Source organism: Pezoporus occidentalis, unplaced genomic scaffold (assembly GCF_034315485.1).
Source record: "Pezoporus occidentalis ecotype Australia unplaced genomic scaffold, CSIRO_AGI_Poc_V1 ctg13, whole genome shotgun sequence".
Taxonomy (NCBI): Eukaryota; Metazoa; Chordata; class Aves; order Psittaciformes; family Psittacidae; genus Pezoporus; species Pezoporus occidentalis.
This window is the reverse complement of record NW_026913103.1, coordinates 10022908-10042128: the sequence shown is the minus strand read 5'-3', so window position 1 is coordinate 10042128 and position 19221 is coordinate 10022908. Positions and strand designations below refer to the sequence as shown.

At 37.9% G+C, this 19221-nt stretch overlaps 1 protein-coding gene across 4 annotated transcripts in view; it reads left to right on the top strand.

The window, feature by feature from the left end:
• RNGTT (RNA guanylyltransferase and 5'-phosphatase) overlaps positions 1-19221 on the top strand; it is a 184795-nt gene that overhangs the window by 83700 nt on the left and 81874 nt on the right. For all 4 annotated transcript variants that reach the window (XM_062608379.1, XM_062608377.1, XM_062608376.1 and 1 more), the window contains one exon: positions 8175-8243. In XM_062608379.1, the coding sequence (XP_062464363.1) occupies positions 8175-8243 (69 nt within the window). The remainder of the gene's footprint in view (positions 1-8174; positions 8244-19221) is intronic.

Below are 19221 nucleotides of genomic sequence, written 5' to 3'. Positions count from 1 at the left end.
TCTTAAGAGCTGTCTTTGTCAGTGTCTAAGTAGAGAAACAAGGAAGAAAATTTGGAGGAAAGAATTGCTGAGAAATAGGCATTAATTTTTTAACTGTGCATGCAATACCCGATTAGAACAATTGAACGAAGATTGTGGTTCTCCATCACAGCATGCTGTAACTTGAAACTGCACAGTGCTCCAAGAAATTACGTGGTACTTGAGCATATCACTTGAAGAGGACCCTAAAATATGCATGAGAGGAGAGGTTTTCATCCTCATAGCTGCCTGAAAGTTAGTCTGAGCTGGTGATCAGTCTGTGTCTAGGTTTGGGCAGGAAGCAATGGAACTGCCAGAGGTACATCTTTGATCCTCTCCCATCTCCCTGCTGTTAATTTGGGCGAGTTTTGTTTAGGTCAGCTGTTTTACTTAGCTGCTAATGCTAGGATGCTAGGTGAGGTGAACAGTATCCCTGAGTGTGAAAAGATAAAAGTCTGAGTGGATTCGGCTTGATTTCTTCCCCCCTCCCCCCCCTTTTTCAGAAGGTTTGTGCTCCCTTTTGGTCCCAAAAGTGTGTATTCCCTGGGGTCACTAAGCACTATTTTGACAGTTTTGCTGTGTATTTGTAGTAATTTCAGTCAGTGAACCAAAATCAAAACGTGTTTTAACATTTCATTTTGGGGTCTGTTTCTCTTAAAATGTTAATTAACTTACTGTTATTTGTGGAAAGTTTGAAATTATGAGTTGTAGTTTTAAATAATACATGAAACCTTCCTCTGCTCATTTGCTATTTGATGCTTTTTTGCTTTGAGTCTGAAAGCAGCTGTTTAATTCTTGATATCTTCTCTCCTTTCAGAAGCAAACTAAACTAAAAAAGAGATGATGCTGAGGGACAGAGGGAACTGGAAAGATTCTGGGGAGAAGGAAGGAGCAGGGACCACAACCATAGCTTTCAGGGACCAGCTCCCTCACCTGACATTAAGCTCCATTTGATGTTTTCAAGCATTGCATAGTATCTGTGTATCATCTGAAAGGAAGCTTATACCCTACCACCAGCATGTTTAATTGTTTTCCAGTAGGCTTTCTTTTCAAAATGTAATATTTGAAAGCTGAGGTTTAGAATGTTAATTGCATGGATAATGTCTCCGTCATTGCCTGTTAGTGACTGATTTATTTTGGGAAATGTGATAGCTTAGATAAATTTGTGTCAGACTGGTTTTGTTTTATTTTCACTTAACTGAGCTTAACATAGAAGTTCTTCAGTAGGATTTCTTATGCCATTCAAAATAGGTTTTCTGAATATATTACCTAGTAGGCTATTCACAGTATATTTTCTTCTACCCATGACAAGGGAGATCCAGATTTCAATTCTGATTTTTACGTGGAAGAATTCAAAATAATTATGTTAAACAGGATTATCTTTTTTGTGTGTTTGTGTGTTTTTAAAATCATAGAATAGTTAGGGTTGGAAAGGACATTAAGATCATCTGGTTCCAACCCCCCCTGCCATGGGCGGGGACACCTCACACTAAATCATGCCACACAAGGCTCTGTCCAACCTGGCCTTGTACACTGCCAGGGATGGAGCATTCACAACTTCCTTGGGTAACCCATTCCAGTGCCTCACCACCCTCACAGTAAAGAACCTCTTCCTTATATCCAATCTAAACTTCCCCTGTTTAAGTTTGAACCCATTACCCCTTGTCCTGTCACTACAGTCCCTAATGAAGAGTCCATCCCCAGCATCCCTATAGGCCCCCTTCAGATACTGGAAGGCTGCTAGGAGGTCTCCACGCAGCCTTCTCTTCTCCAGGCTGAGCAGCCCCAACTTTCTCAGCCTGTCTTCATACAGGAGGTGCTCCAGTCCCCTGATCATCCTCGTGGCCCTCCTCTGGACTTGTTCCAACAGTTCCATGTCCTTTTTATGTTGAGGACACCAGAACTGCACACAGTACTCCAGGTGAGCTCTCACAAGAGCAGAGTAGAGGGGCAGGATCACCTCCTTCGACCTGCTGGTCACGCTCCTTTTGATCCAGCCCAGGATACGGTTGGCTTTCTGGGCTGCAAGCGCACACTGAAGCTGGCTCATGTTCATTTTCTCATCAACCAACACCCCCAAGTCCTTCTCCACAGGGCTGCTCTGAATCTCTTCTCTCCCCAACCTGTAGCTGTGCCTGGGATTGCTCCGACCCAGGTGTAGGACTTTGCACTTGTCATGCTTAGACCTCATGAGGTTGGCATCAGCCCACCTCACAAGTGTGTCAAGGTCCCTCTGGATGTCATTCCTTCCCTCCAGGGTATCAACCGATCCACACAGCCTGGTGTCATCGGCAAACTTGCTGAGGGCGCACTCAATCCCACTGTCCATGTCAGCGAGAAAGACGTTGAACAAGACCGGTCCCAACACCGATCCCTGAGGGACACCACTCGTTACTGGTCTCCAGCTGGTCATTCAGCCATTGACTACAACTCTTTGCAGCCATCCAGCCAGTTCTTTATCCACTGAGTGGTCCATCCATCAAATTGCTGTCTCTCCAATTTAGAGACAAGGATGTCATGTGGGACAGTGTCGAATGCTTTGCACAAGTCCAGGTAGATGACATCAGCTGCTCTACCCCTGTCCATCAGTTCTGTAGGCCCATCATAGAAGGCCACCAAATTGGTCAGGCAGGATTTCCCCTTAGTGAAGCCATGCTGGCTGTCACCAAGCAGCTTGTTGATTTTCATGTGCCTTAGCATGCCTTCCAGGAGAATCTGCTCCAAGATTTTGCCAGGCACAGAGGTGAGACTGACTGGTCTGTAATTCCCTGGATCATCCATTTTCCCCTTCCTGAAAATGGGGGTTATATTTCCCTTTTTCCAGTCATCGGGAACTTCACCTGACTGCCATGATTTTTCAAATATGATGGCTAGCGGCTTTGCAGCTTCATTTACCAGCTCCTTCAGGACCCGCGGATGGATTTCATCAGGTCCCATGGACTTGTGCATGTTCAGGTTCTTAAGATGGTCTCAGGCCAGATCCTCTCCTACAGTGGGTGCAGGGTCTTCATTCTCACAGTCCCTGCATCTGCCTTCCAAGACTTAGGTGGTTTGGTCAGAGCATTTGCCAGTGAAGACTGAGGCAAAGAAGTCATTCAGAACCTCATCCTTCTCCAAATCCAGGGTAGCCAGTTCTCCTGACAGCTTCCGGAGGGGCCCTACTTTGTCCTTAATCTGTCTTCTATTCACTACGTACCTATTGAATCCCATCCTGTTATCTTTTAACATCCCTAGCCAAGTTTAATTCTAACTGGGCCTTTGTTTTTTCCTTTGTTTTAAACTGATATCCAAGGATACTACCCAATAGAAATACTGGTTTTGTAACACAAATCTTCACCTGGATTTATGATTCATAGGCCCTTTCTTTAGAGGCTTTTGTATGTAATGAGTTCTTTTTGATGTTGTGTGTTAGCAAAAATATGGTGAAAATACTTATTTTAGTAGCAGACACATTAAATTCAGTTAAACCACTGTACATTTGAAAGCATTTGCACCTCTCACTTCAGCTGTAAATCTTTTTCTGGGATATCTTGATTGCATCAGCAACCCGTGTTAAAGGAAATAATTGTTATATTAAACTTGGGCAATTAAGACCTCATCAAAGAGTGTATACTGATTTGAGATGGGGCTATTGAGGAGGTTGTCATGTGAAAACAGAAAAATATAGAAACAAATTAATGTAAAAAAACAGGAGTTTTATTTGTTAAAATAAAAATTTATTAAAGAAGGAGTTTTAAAGCAGAATAGTCCATCTCTTTTCAAGAAGTGTGAAGAAAGTGCCAGAATAATTATTTACTTTTCTAAAAGGTGGTTATTGGTGCTGGTAACTACTGAACCTTTTTCTGGAGACTGTATAATAACTTGAAAGAATCTGCAGTATCTGTACAGAGATTTATGAAATCAGGTCTGTAAAACCTGACAGTTTTCAGGATGTGAGAATTACTTTGTAGTCTGATGGTAAGGGTTGAAACCCAAGCCAGGGAAGATGCTGGCTCTGTGAAGTTAGTAATGGCAGTATGCTCATGTCCAAAGCTGTTTAACATTCTTGTTAATTGACAGCTTGTTTGGTATTTTAATTGTAATTAATACTTTTGATTAAAGTATGTTCCCTTTCACTGTGAGTGAACAGGTAGATAATCAGCAATTCAAAGGCGGCTCTGAAAAACTGCTTAGGGACTGGTGCAGCCAGAATTGCTCTAGCTTGACTTTAAACTGAATGAAGCATATAGCAGTTCTGAAAAAGCAAGGAAAATGGATATGTATTTGTCTTGTATTATAAAATAAAAATGGATTTCCAAGTATTTCAGTAGGCTATTAACCAGTACTAGTTTTGAATCAGGAGTATGGAAAAAATGGTTAGGAATATTGTGACACAGCAGATCGATAATAGCTGTGTGTGAGGACCTTAACTAAAATATTTTGTAGAAAGTCAATATGACTTTGCAGAGTCATTATTATGTTTTGGAATCTGTAACTCTCACAGCATGTTGTGTTTCCATGAGTTTTTTGGGTTTTGGGGTTTGTCTTTTTTTTTTTTTTAAGGGGGACAAAAAGGCACAGAAGTACCTACTGGACTTACTTAGTTTATTAGTAAAGTAACATCTGAAAATTTATCAGATTCATGTCACTTGCCTCAGAATTATAGGAACATTAATGAAAGCATACTAGGATTACATGGAATCTGCATGCACCTAATTTTTCTCCTCTTCCTGCTGAATGAGCCAAGTGATTCCTTTGTTGATAAGTATAGAGAGAACTCTAAAGCATGATTTTTCAGTTTACCCACTCAGGACCTGCTGACTCATTTAGTGTTCTAGCAAAATCAGGTTCAGCAGGGTATTAGTGCTGCTTTGGTGGCATACTGCTGCTCCTCATTTCTGTGGTTAAAGAGCAAGGAGAAATCCTGTTATTCGTCATACAGCCCCACTCATTCCATGCTATTGTACCATTCTTTTTATTAGAGAAATAGTATTAGATGTAGCAATATTTTTAAATTTGATTTAGTTAGAAAGTAAGAAAGGAAAAGTTTTAAATATGAGCAAATAGTATGAGCATACCGTTTATTGCAGTGTTCACGGTGAAGCAGGAAGCTGCAAGAAGTGAACAAAGGTGTTCACAGGTGGAAATAGATGCCACAAGGCCACAAGGAATAGCATGCCAGAAGAGTTGGCTTGTATGCATCATTTACGCATCTTTTATAAAATGTCATTGAGATGCATTGCGTTTTATCTGATCCCTGGCAGTCATCCCAGCCAAGCAGGTGTGCCATTTATCATGGTGCCGATTAAAAAAGACCGCGCTGTTCAAGTTAATTAGAAATTTTAACATCTGTGGAAAGTGGAAGATAATTTATTTTAAAGATGAACCATTATATCTGCATTTAAAATTCATAAAACTAAAAACCCTGATATATCAAACATTCCTTTTCTGTTCATTCTCCCATCTTTCCAAACTTTTTGCAGTAGTCAATGGGTACATATTCTGCTGTTCACAAAAGTTTAATTCTTAAGAAAATGTGTACACATTTCTCTGGAGAAACTGAGGGAAAATTCCATTCCCTCCTTCAGATTGCTGATCCTTTCTAGTAAAAATTCCATTCTACAGTGATCAAATACTTGGAACTAACCTAATGACAGTGAGAGCAGCATAGCCAAGGATGAAAAAAGAATAATTGGGAGTACAGAGAGGTTTAGTTATCTGTTGAGGTTTGTTCTGGTCTTAAAATCCTTTCATCTTTGATAACTAATTGACACTTGGGAGATGTCTTAGTGAGAAACTGGCTACCTCCAAAATAAGAGCAAGATCAAGTCTGAAACTGGGTGTCAGGTTGCACTTTATAATTCTGGTCAAGCAGTGAAAGAAAAGGATTACCAGTATGTATTTTTGAAATGGTAAATTTTGAATTTACATTTTCCTCCCCATTTATGAAGATGTAATAGTGCTTTAAAGTAGCTTTCTGAAACTACATGTAGACCAGAGTGGAGAGGGTTGCAGGTAAAACAGTGCATGATAATAATTTTGTGCTTTACCCGTGTGAGTTACACTCCAAATTAAAAGATTGTTTCTGCATTCTTAAGTTGTATTTTGGAAAGAGTAAATGTAGTTTATGTAAGCTCCAACACCAAAGTAACCGTGTCCTTAAATTGTTGTTCCTTTAGGAACTTTAAATAAGCAGAAACACTGATGACTGGTTTCTGTTTGCCACTTTGGTTAGTGCCTTTTAATAAGATAAGTAGACACATATTTCAGATATAGTCTCAGCTAATTTGAAGTTCGTGTTTTATTTTTAAAGTAGTATTATCATCATCAACCTTCAGAGAGAGGCCTTTTGAAATGGAATTAATTTTTAAATTAATGAAATCTTTCGTGTGTGTTTCTGTAAGTATGAGTCATATTCTTATTACAGATTTCTCACTGGCGAGTCAGTTTTGGAAACGCAGAGTAACCTTGCAAGTGATCCACAGAAGACTTAGCATGTGAAGAAATTAAAAAAAAATATTTAAACTTTTTGACATTTGTTTAAATATTTTCCCAGTTTACCCATTGCTCTGATGAAGCAAAGGCTAACAACAATTTATGAAAGAATTTAGGATTATTTTTGTTGTGGTGGTTGTTATTTTCTGCAGACATTTGGTAGAGGATGCATTACCCTGTGAGCCCTCAGCTATACATTTCAATGATAACAGGGCAAATGCAAGCTACAGCTTCAAGTTCCAAATGTGGGCTTTCTCTACTGAAAAATAGTTTTTCGCTGGATGATTTCTTACTCGGAATCAGATATTCTTAAAGTATTTTACCCCTTGAGAGTATTCTCTTAGAGTGTGATTTTTCAATTAAATTGTATGCGAAAGTTGAATAGTGGAAGCTGTATTTGTCAATGCAGCTAGAAGCATAAATATGCTAGTGATTATGTGAATAAGGACAAAGCTAGGGTTTTTTATATCAAAATGATCAATTATTCTATGCAAACAATTACAGGTTTAAGTGAAATATCATGTTATATTTTTACTGTTTGAAATATTTGACCATCAGGCTTTTGATCCACAGAAGAGGTAAATGCATTACTTTGAGTTGCACAGCCCATATTAAGACAGAAATGTTATTTCTCAACTCCTTTCATACTTTTGCCCTTTACTGACTTAATTTGAGTAATTTAGTCAGTGGTCCTCGAGTGAAGTTGCTCTATGTAAAGGAAATGGTGTAAAATTAGCAATCTAGAGCAAAATGTTGCTTATAAAATGGATTGTGATTTACTGAGTTCTGTGTTTTCTATCTTTTATGACTGTGTGATTACTTCTACATCAAAGATTTTTTTCAAATTTTAACAACAACAAATTCTTCTTCTCTACGGTAAAACATAAATTGAAATTAATAAAGATGTTTTGGTTCTTCTAATTTTTTGCTATTACTTGTCACTTGTAGTTCTCTTCGGTTATTTGCTTTTCCTTAGGCAACTCATAATTTAACATGGAAGCATATCATCAATTCTCATAACTGTTGACTAGCTGGTTTCATTAGTTTATTTAATTACAGTTTTTTCTCTGTTAAATGCATCTTGATGGATGTATTGACCTCCATTTGGAATTCACAATCTTTGAAAATATAAACCAGAATATTCAAGATCCAAATTAATTGAGACAGTTGTTTTACAGTAGTGTAGCTGTGTTACTGGGTTATGCTCTTGTTAGGGAGTCTGCCAAACATGAGTTTTGAATGATGCCCTGAAATATTTTTCAGTACATAGTTTCAATCTAAAGTCAGATTCAATCTTTTGCATGTTAAAGTGGTAGATGTGGTTTCTAATTTGGCCATGAATGTCTGTGGTGTCTGTTTATCGGAACTGATTTTATTTCCTCTTTTAGTGTATCAAATTATCATGGTTTCTTAGTATTTCCTTTTGGACAAAAGCATTTTCCTTGAATAGAACTGTAAGAATTCACCTCTCTGAAACTTGCTTCAGCCTCGAGTGTTCTTTGGAAAAATGACAATTTGTTGAAGGCCTCTCTATTGACATGTCCCAAACTCTAACGTTAAACCATCAATAAGCAGTTTACTAGCAAGTGATTGCAGTAGTAGCGTAAAACCTGTTTTGATGTGCAATCTTCTAAGTGAAATACTTCTCTATGCTAAAGATTTCTTTTCCTTTTGTTCTACAGCTCCTGGAAGGAAGCTTTGCTAGAGAAGTTAGCCACGAAGTGGATGGATTAATATTTCAGCCTACAGGAGTAAGTAGCATAAACATGGATTTCTCTCCCTTCACTCTCAGATGAAATTCTCACTCTCCCCCTCCACTCATCCTCCCATTTACTACCTAATCTTTCTTTTATTTTTTTTTTTTTGTCACGATTATTTTGCAGTGTTGGTTCTGATTTTTCCATTTCCCTAAGCTACTTAAATTCAATTGGTTTTAGTGTAATTTGTAGTCTGTGACTTCAGAATAATCCATGGTGGTAGTTTTCAGGAACAAGATCATGGATTTTTTGTGTGTGCACTATGAAGTGTTGCTAAATAAGGAAGAATTTTTCTGACTGCATGAGTTCTGTGAATCTTTCAAGCATTGATTTGAGATCTTTGATAAGTTTTCTTTCTCAAGGGTGTGCACATCAAAAACTGAGTAACATTGGTGACTCATGTTGTTTTAGTTCAGTTAAGGCATGATGTAGTTCTGAGCCATGTCTGCCAGTATAAAGGTATATGACTGGCTAGGGAGAAGCCACCAGAAAAACTGCAGACAACCAGGAGAAGTAATGTAAATTGTTTTCAAGCAGGAAGGGTGGCTTTAAAGGAAGTTAGTAGCTTGGCCTCATTCATCCTGCTGCTGCTCCTCTTGACTCAAATGCAAGGGATACACTGCAGTGTTATTGTGTATTGGCATAGATAGTACTGTAACGTCATCCATGTTGACTTTTCTTAGCTTATCAAACAAGGAATTGTTTCTGATTCACATATGACAGATATTGTTACCTTTACAGTCACTCAAAGAAAACAGTTGTATTTAGTTTTCCAGATAAACCCATTTTTTTCAGGTCTACTTCCTATATTGTAGATCTTAGCAAGGGTGAATGCACTTCCATCTGGAAAGCAGACTAATCTCTCTACTCTATTGCAAGTTCTACATCAGCTAGCCGCAAAGTAACTGAGCAGTTATACCACATACAACCTTAGTTAGTTAGTTAGTTGTTATAAATATATAGCTATTTCCAATTCAAAGCAAAACTACCAAGGTAAAGAAAATTTATACTTTCATAAGAAGTCCTGATTATGTCTTAGAATGTTGTTAAAATTTAAAGCAATTGTGAAGGCTTATTAGAACTACTTTTCTGTTTATTAAAGCTACTACAACTAAATTTGAAATTACCTTTTCTAGTTGAAATGAAATTACTGAAGAATGTGCCTCTTTGCTGACGTTACAGAAAATTAATATCTGATATTTTCTGTTTCTGAAACTTGCGTTTTCTGATTTAGCATACTGAGAAATTTGTAACCCTAAAAATACTAATTTTCTTGCATAAATGCTTATGAAGTTTCCTCATCTTTAAAATACAGGATATATTTGTTTAGTCTAATGTTCAAATTTCAGTATTAGTTCAGGATTTATGGAATTTAAGTTTGTTGCATCTGTTATTAAACTGATTATCATGGATTAAGCAATGTGCAGTCTTCTCAATGGCTTTTGTAGTTGGGAAAATGTAAATCATATATTTAGAGCAAAAGAAATGGTTCTATACATATTAATTGGGAAATAATTATTAAAGCTGTTTAACTGAAAAGGGTGAAGCTGAAATAGATACCTGATACTGCTTTTTGTTTGTTTTATGTGGCATAGAGGACATAAATTAAAAGGCAACAATAGAAAGGCAGCAGAGTATAACAGTGCATAATGATCCCTTGAGGATACTAAGTGAACTAATTTTTCTTTTGGTATTATAGTTGCAGTTATATGTATGACATATTACACCTTTTCATAGAGATAGATAACTATTGTTGGCTGTGGTAGAGGTCTGAATTTTCATCATCGTGAGACCTTTGTAAAACCAGTTTGTCTCAAGTGAAGAAACCGTGCATATCCAGAAGAAAACAATTCTTAACAACCATTGTTATTGATGTATTTTATCGTGCGGAAAAAGCAACAGGTAGAATTTAGGCTGAGTTTTAGAAGATCAGGCAAATTTAAGAACATCTTCTGGGAGCTCCTGAAGTCTCGTGTGCATTTTAAGGAGAGGAAAACAGGCAGGAATTGGAGTGAAAACACAAAGAAGAGTATAGTGGCAGTGGAGGAGGATGAATGGAATTTACAGACCATTTACAGACAGGAAGTTTTTTTGGGGAAATAATACCCTCACTTTCCATACTTCTTACAGTTAAAATGGAATGCAGAAGTTAACTGTTTAATATAAAGAACATGGAGCTTATTAGTTCAGTTTGTTTGAAAGCCTTTTCTGTGTTTTGTGGGGTATTTTTTTCCATTTATGTAGAGACATTCCTTTGGTCTTAGACACAGGCATCTAGACCTGAGTATATGGATATATTCCCCACTATCTATAGGCAACACTGGTACTGGGGTCAGCATGGATGGAGAAAGAATATTTTGTTGTTTTGAAGTTTGGTTTAATTCTGACTTACAGTAAAAATCAGTATACCTCACATTATTTGTGAATAGGAATTGCACTTTAGCTTCTAAGAGCTCTGGGTTTTCTCACTTTCCTAGTGGGTTCGAAAAGATTTGACATTAAGTGCCCGTAATCTGTTCAGTTTTGAGAAATTGGCACTCTTTAATGAAAAGGGATTTGTTAAAACGTTTTACTACTGAATCTAGGGTTTCAGTTAGCTACAGTAGGGTTTGTTTTCTTCTGTTAGTCTTCCTATTGAAGCTCATATTATGAATAGCAAAGTTCTTGTACTGAAACAGAAATTATTTTTCACAGTGATTGGTGATGGTAGAAACAACATTATGGAGCAAGGAGATGTTTTCTACCTGTGCAAGTTAGTTTACTTTGCAAGGTCATGCAAACTGGACATTATTATTACTAATTCACCAGGTATTTGAGTTACATATGTTGGTTATTGTTCAGGGTATACAAGTGCCGTTAATTTCATAATGGCAATTGAAAGGCAGTGACTGAGGCCTCCCTTCATCTTTCCCTTTTCTCCCTTTTCAGAGACTGAGAGCTTTCACAGATGATGAGAAGAGCATGTTTAGTGAAAGCAATGGACGGTTTTGTCTCATTTATGATTTAAGAATTCTTTGTAGGTGATGTGATATGTGCTACATAGCCCCCCCATGTTGCCTTTATGTTGCTTCTCCATGATGCTTCTTTTACCTGCATCATTTTCTGTTCATTTAAGATGCTACTGATGCAACTCCCATAAGGCTAAGTCAGCTCCATTCCATCTAATCGACTTTGTGATCCCTCTACATGTAACAGGTTGGCAGAGCAGGGACTGAAGCTAAATGCTGATTAGGAGGAGTGAAACAGGCCAGCAGAAAATTTCATGGCCAGGGGTGTCAGCCTGAGATCATGCCCCAGACAATGAGTGAATTAGTTTGCAGGTAAAAGCCAAACACCTTATTCACAGATTCTGAGTGCTTGTGTAAAGCTTGGAAGCTTTCAGTGCTTTTTTTCTAAACGGTTACTTCAAAATGCAAACAACTTCTTATATTTGCTTTAGAACGCTTGTAGTTTGCAGCCTGCGTGTTTCTAAGGGAAATCTCAAAAATGGCCTCTTCTGATGGCACAATTGGCTTTCTGACCAATGCCCACTCATCAGAATGATTACTTGTTATCTGCATTGTAAATCATACCTTTGCTAGGTAGCTCATACTGTTTAATTTTCATGCTAGGAATACCTTGATTTCCGACTTTCTTGCTGGCTATTATTTTGCCTTGCTTAGGAGCAGGATGTAGGAATTGTTTTCTTATGTAAGCCAGCTAAAAGAAGGCTCACTGGGGATGGCCTATGGACAGTTTTTAGCATCCGTGGAAAGTTTGTATCAGAATTTATTCTCTTCTTTTGCATCTTTTTGCCTCCTGGGCTCTGTGATGTTTTTGCATTGGCTAAGGCTGATTTCTGTTTAGTGCTTTTCCGTGCTATCATTTTGGGTAAGGAATAAAGTCCAGTTGTGGGGTTTGGGATATTTCTGGTGGAGGAAGAAGGGCAGCTGCTGAACTCTGTTCTTTGAAGATAAATATTATTTTAAAGAATGGCTGAATTATTTAACACATAACTCTCCGTATTGAATGCTAACATAAAGCTAAGCCTCTAAAACGAAAGGAGAATAGTGAACAGGTTTTATTACTAACATTGCATGAGTTTTTAATGTATCTTTCTTCCCCTGCCTTGGCAGACTTAGTCATGATCTGAAATGCTTGGTTGCCCATTAATTATTTGTGTTGTTCCCACTGCATAATAGACTGTGCTGTTGTCTGTCATTGTAAAAGTTCACCCCAAATCACTGAAGTTAACACTGAATGAAATACCTCCAAAAGACACCACCAAATAAAGTATCTCCAAAAGGCCATGTTTTGTTTCATTAAGCAGTGTCAGTTTCTCCTAAATAATCCTGTACGATCGGTAAGCCTTTTCTTCCATAGTGTATATTTTATCAAAACATACACTGTGAATTTTTAAATGTAGGCCAAGTCAGTTGCTGGCATATTTCTGAAACTCAGACATCATGTTTACCAGTGGTGGGACATCAATTATTGTTAAATATTTCTATTTCAGTAGCAAGGAGTGGCTTCAGGTAGGTTCAGATATAGTCTAAATACCAAAGCTGACATATGAAGGCTTGGGAAGAATCATATGATAACACAAATTTTTTTGATTCTAACAAATACAAAAGTTTCTGGATTTAACTTTCTAATCTTTTAGTGATTCATATAAGATTTGAAGCTGATGGAATAGACTAGATTATTTCAGTTAAAAGGGACCTACAGAGATCATCTATTCCAATTGCCTGACCGATTCAGGGCTGGCCAAAAGCTAAAGCATGTTGCTAACGGCATTGTCCAAATGCCTCTTAAACATTGACAGGCTTGGGGCATTGACCACCTTTCTAAAAAGCCTGTTCCAGTGTTTGACCACCTTCTCAGTAAAGGAATGTTGCCTAGTGATCAGTCTAAACCTCCCCAGACACAGCTTTCAATTATTCCCAAGCGTCCCATCAGTGGAAACCAGGGAGAAGAGATTAGCACCTCAGTTCCTTACTATAGATTCTAAGGCAATCTGATGTTTTTTCGTTAGAGTTTTCAGCAAAAGGGAAGAGAATCTGGAGAGAATAATTTTCATCAGTGTTTGTGTTGACCTGTGTTACTACAAACTTTCATGTGTCTTTAGAATATCTCTGCTAAATGTGATTTCTTCTGTAAGGAATGTTTATGACCGAATCAGTTGCTAGTCAGGGGATGCAGTTGTTATATCAGCATGCACTCTCTGTGCTGTTGTAGGTTTTCCTTTAACAGAGAACATGTCAATCTCCTGAAATGCCACTGAGCTTTACAACTCTTCTGCCTGTGAATAATCGTTATATTCAATTTCCATGGCAATGTTTCTTGCAATTAATCTTTTAAATAGCTAGTCATATTTCAAATATACCATTCTCTCATATGCTTTACGAACATACTCAAATTTATTAGCAACACACAGTATTTGTTTGAGAGTTTTTGTGATTACACAGGTAAACTTTTTTATAGAATCACAGAATGGTTAGGATTAGAAGGTACCTTTTAAGGTCATCTACTTCCAATCTCCTTTCCATAGGCAGGGACACCTTCCACTAGATCAGGTTGCTCAAAGCCCTGTCCAAAATGGCCTTGAACACTGCCACGAATGGGGCAGCCACAACTTCCCAACCCAGATGCAAGACATTGCACTTGGCCTTGCTCTTAGACTTCATGGGCCTACTTCTCAAGCATGTCAAGGCTCCTCTGGATCCAATCTCTTCCCTCCAGCATACCATCAGCAACACACAGCTTGATGTCATCAGCAAACTTGTTGGGGTGCACTCAGTCCCACTGTCCATGTCGCCTATTTTAAACAGCACCAGTCCCAATGAGAAATGACCAGCCTGAGAAATGACAGCTGTCATGGGTATCCACTTGGACATCGAGCCGTTGACAGAAACTTTCTGAGTGTGACTGTCCTGCCAGTTCCTTACACACCGAGTAGTCCATCCATCAAATCGATGTCTCCCCAGTTTAGAGATAAGGATGTTGTGCAAATGCTTTGCACAAGCCCAGGTAGATGATGTCAGTTGCTCTTCCCTTACTCACTGTAACCCCGTCACAGGAGGCTAGCAAATTTGTCAGTCATGATTTGCCTCTGGTGAAGCCATGCTGGCTGTCACCAATCACCTCCATGTTTCAATGTGTCTTAGCATAGTTTCCAGGAGGATCTACTGTATGATTGTACTGGGCACTGAGGTGAGACTGACTGGCTCATGGTTCCCTGGGTTTTTCTTTTTCCCTTTTTAAACATGGGGATTAAGTTCCCCCTTTTCCAGTCAGCAGGAATTTCCCAAGACTGCCATGACTTCTCAAATATTATTTACAGTGGTTTGCCCACTTCATCTGCCAGTTTCCTCAGGACCCACAGATGCATCTCATCAGGTCGCATGGACTTGTGCACCTTCATATTCCTTATACGTTCCCAAACCTGATCTTCTGCAGTGGGCAGTTCTTCTCCTAGTCCCTGCCTTTGCCTTCTGCGACAAGGGTGGTGTGGCTGGAGCTATTGGTGGTGAAGACCAAGGCAAAAAAGTCATTGAATACCTTGGCCTTCTCCGTATACTGGGTAATGAGGTCTCCTGTTTCCTTCCAGAGAAGACACTCATTTTCGCTAGTCTTCCTTTTATCATCGATGTACATATAGAAGCTTTTCTTGTTGTCCTTGATGTCCCTGGCCAAATTTAATTCTATGAGGGCTTTAGTTTTCCTAATGTGGTCCCTGGCTGCTCGGACAATTTCTCTGTGTTCCTCCCAGGCTACCTGTCCTTGCTTCCACCCTCTGTAGGCTTCCTTTTTGTGTTTGAGTTTGTTCAGAGCTTCCTGTTCATTCATGCAGGTCTCCTGACATTCTTGCCCGACTTCCTTTTTGTTATACCAATACAAGTATGTCTTTGCTCTCTTGAGGGGATTTGATTTCTTTTTTTGAATATTAGAAAACTAGAAAATTAAGAAAAAAATAACAGCAGAAATACTGACTTCTGACTTCCACTTGCTTTCCGAGGAGCTATTTCACACCTCTGGAAATCTGAACATTTCTTACAGGTACAAACTCCTAGCGTCTGTATTTCACAAAACATAAAAAAGGGAGGGGGGAAAAGTTATTAGTGATTGTTAGTTCTGAATATAGTAAGGCAGTAATGTAGGAAAAGTTTTTCTTGTTTAACTTTCTGCTATTGGTCCTCTAGAACATTTAGAGGTGCAGGTGTATATGCTATTTGCCAGAATTATTTAACTTGACTTCCTTTTCATATCTGAATAGGTGTCAGGGCCTTGAGTCTGATTACCTAAGGGAAGTGTTAGTTCTAATTGGCGTGCTATCTCATTTGTTTGCTTATGACCTATACCATGTGATAATCACAGATTTCTCAGGCAATGAATTACATTTATGGGAGCTATCTAAATAGGTTTTAGAACTTATGTTGTGCCATTTAATCATCCTGCCTGCCAATGGCATTAGGCAGGAAGGATCTTTCTTAGATTTTACAGTATGTGTGCTAGTCATCCTCAGGATTGTCAGTTGACAATGGTAGTTTCTGTGCATGTGTTATTTAGGAGAAGAGAAAAATGCTTTTTCTGAATGCTGCTGTTGTAAATGTTGGGAAAATAAAGATGTATTTTATATTAGGAGAGGCAGAGTCATCATCCATAAAGGCTTTCAAATGTGATTTTTGTGTACCTTCTTTGTCTCAAAGCTAGATGCCAAGGAGTTTGTTGAGAGCACTTGCTTTTGTGCTTCCAGCTATGTCAAATTGCATGTACTTTCTAGCTAAGTTAAATAAATAAATGCTAGGAATATATACTGTAAATGTGTTATTCAGGTGAGAATCAAAGCACGTGCCTGCTTTTAAGAGTGTAAGTCTGTATTCCAGAAATTACATTAAGTTATATGTGTGGTAGATGGGCTTTGTAAAACAAATCTCTTCTATGGCTGCATAGGGAGGTCTAGTGAAGTTCTGCTTTGAATCAGTGAGAGCTCTTTATTGAATCATCTGAGTTGATTCAGGTCTTGATGCTTAATGTAGGTTAATGAAGTGGTCAGCTGTCTCCATGGCAGTGTTCCTACTCATCCTAAGTTTTACAGTAGTCTTTCCAGGACTGAGAATTTGGTAGATCAGGAATACTTCAGAAAATGGAAGCTATAGTGGATATTATTTTGTCAACATTCTTTTTTTCTTTGGATCCTCAAATGGCTATCAATAAACAGAATGCCTCTTGTATGGTTCCTCTATACTCTTTCTACCAAACGGAAAAGATTTAGGAAAAAAAGAACCGGAAGAACTATCTTCTTGTGATGGTTTTCTCCCAGTACTGTTTCCTGTGCATGCCAGAATAAGACAGCCAGCAGTTCCTTCATAAAAAGTTTGTACTTTTTATTAGGCAAGAGCACAGTAGTAAAGCAAAAATAGTGGTTTGTATGAGGATAAGGCAAAATGTTTAGCTAGATCTTCATCCTGCTGTTTTAGGGTAAGTAGTAGCCCAGCATTTGTAAAGTGACCTATATACCCAAGATTTGGGAAAGCAGGGTTGCTTTCAGAGGAGTGATGGCACTTGCGTTGTGATGTCTGGATGGTCAAAACAGCTAAAGACATTTTCTTTAAAAATCAGATTTGTTTCTTCTACATTACCCTCTTATTCATAGTTTGAAATGTTTACTGGGCTATTGTTCTTATAAATAGGAAGTGTGAAAATGAATGATCAATATCACAAAAGGGTAACTGAATTTTGGTAGTTACAAAAATGTCTGTTAGGTGCTAGCATGTATTATCAGATAAATCTTTGAAGGTAACTGTCTGTTTGGTGGCAACACATTTAAAGTAATCATATGCATTGTACTGTGCAGAACGTACCTTGCAGGTATGCTCTGCAAGGCTTAGAAGTTCCTGTGGAATTGTATTCCGTGTTGAGGAGGTACAACAGAACACAGTTGTGATAATTCATCTCATTTTGGCTGCCAGTAACTTTAGGTTCTGTTGTAATTGCACTTCCTGTTCTGTTTATCAGTTCTCCTAGTCTTTCTGACATACTGAAAGGGAAAATGAGTAGAATTCTTAGCTGGAAATATCCTAGACTAACAAAATGCAGATGTGCTGTGCACTTTGAATTGTTTGTTAAAAAACAGTACACTTGTTAAATCCTACTTAAAAGTTTTGACAAGTTTGAACTGACAAACAGTAGGTTGTTTCTTTCCAAACAGTGATCACTAGAAATCCCAAGAACGTCTTGTATCTGTATATTCATCCAACCACTGAAACAAACATGTGTTTTATGCAACACAGAATTCTCTAGAGAGAACTTTTAACTTATGAGAGCAATTAAAGTATGTGTCTTAGGGACCTGTCAGATTGTGAATTGATGTGGCCATTGTTAAGGGAAAATATGGCTTGTTCTCCTGGTAATGAGGAAATAGAAAACAGAAGAATAAAAGATAATTTTGAGTAATTCTGGGAACATTCAACTGTTAAATTAATGTAAGCTGATCACAGGATCCAGTGCTCACAGGATGATGAAAGGTTTGTAATGCAGTTAACAAAACAGGAGTTTCAAGGTTGCTCCTTTTGTCTTGATGTATAAAATGGAAAGTTCCAATTTTCTATCTAAATCTGTCTTACAAGATGTCTGATGCATACTATGGTGAGCAAAAGTGAGGAAAAAACCCCAAAGTTTAGTTGGAGAAAAGAATGGCAGTGGTCAGGTTTTGCTAGTTTTTAGGCAGCATATTTTTTTGAAACAGTCCTAGCATCAACTCAAGTCAAGCAAATCAAATCCATATTTGGCTTTTGGTGATTGTCTGGTTGTTTCTTTTACCATTACACAGCTGGCTTGAAGGCCAAATTCAAAAGAACAGTAGGTACAAGCATTACTGCTCTGTGTATTTACAGAAGAGTGAGAAAAAAGTATCAGTTTTAGGTAATACAGATTTTTCTGTTAGACAAAGAAACATGTAAACATGTATGTACTGGACTGTATCTATCAGGTATATTGTATTTGTGAAACCTTCAGGACTTTTCAGAGCAGTAACATGCTTTTGGGAGAATGTTTTTGATTTTAATTTTTTTGAAGGAGGATCAACAACACTCTCTAAAATATAGAGCACAGTACTATTTCCAGGTACTAAGACTGTAGAAAATATACTTCTCTCTTCTGTTGATTAGGTATTCAGACAAAACTGAAGATTTCCTATGCAATTCTTCGCATGAGGGATGTTGGTAAAGGTGGTTTCTTTTTTTTTTTTTTGCATTTAGATTATTTTTGTGAATACTTGTTCACATTTTGAAAGACATCTGCAGGATAAGCTGTATTGTCTGTGCTTGTAAAAATATTACAGGAGATACATTTTTTTTTTTTACATGTTTTCACTGCTGACCCCTTTCAGTTTCTGGATTGAAGGTTAATGTAGCACCACATGCCTTGTGTCTAGTAACAGATCAGTGAAACTTAGCACTGGTGATCACATCAAAAAATAGACCAGCAAGCACTGACATAGAATAAATTGGGGTAGTAGTTTTTGTTAGAGTCATGAGCTGCATACAAATAGTTCACAAACAGGACCTAATTTGTCAAATAAATTGTTCATTGCAAGTTATTCCCATGGCTCTGATTGCTAACCACTAAGCCAGTCTGACTCTGGAGAGCAGCTACAAGGCTGATAAGAGTCTTCAGTTGCTTTGGGGAATTTTGGTTGGAGGGTTGTTTGATAAAATATTTAAAATTCTCTATAAAGGCATGTAACAAGAATTGCTTAGCTGCAATTAAAAATTGTACCTTTTTATTCTGTAGTTCCTTCTGAGTGTTTCATGTGAGACACTATCACACATCTGACAATTCGTGCATGGAGTCAGATAATTTAATGGGAACCAGATGTAATATAATTATTCTTTATGGTGCCATCAGCCTTTTGGTTTTTGTTTTTCTTCCTGAAAGACAGTGTTACTCATACTTGCTTTATCACAGTTAATCAATTTGCCCTTATGTTCAG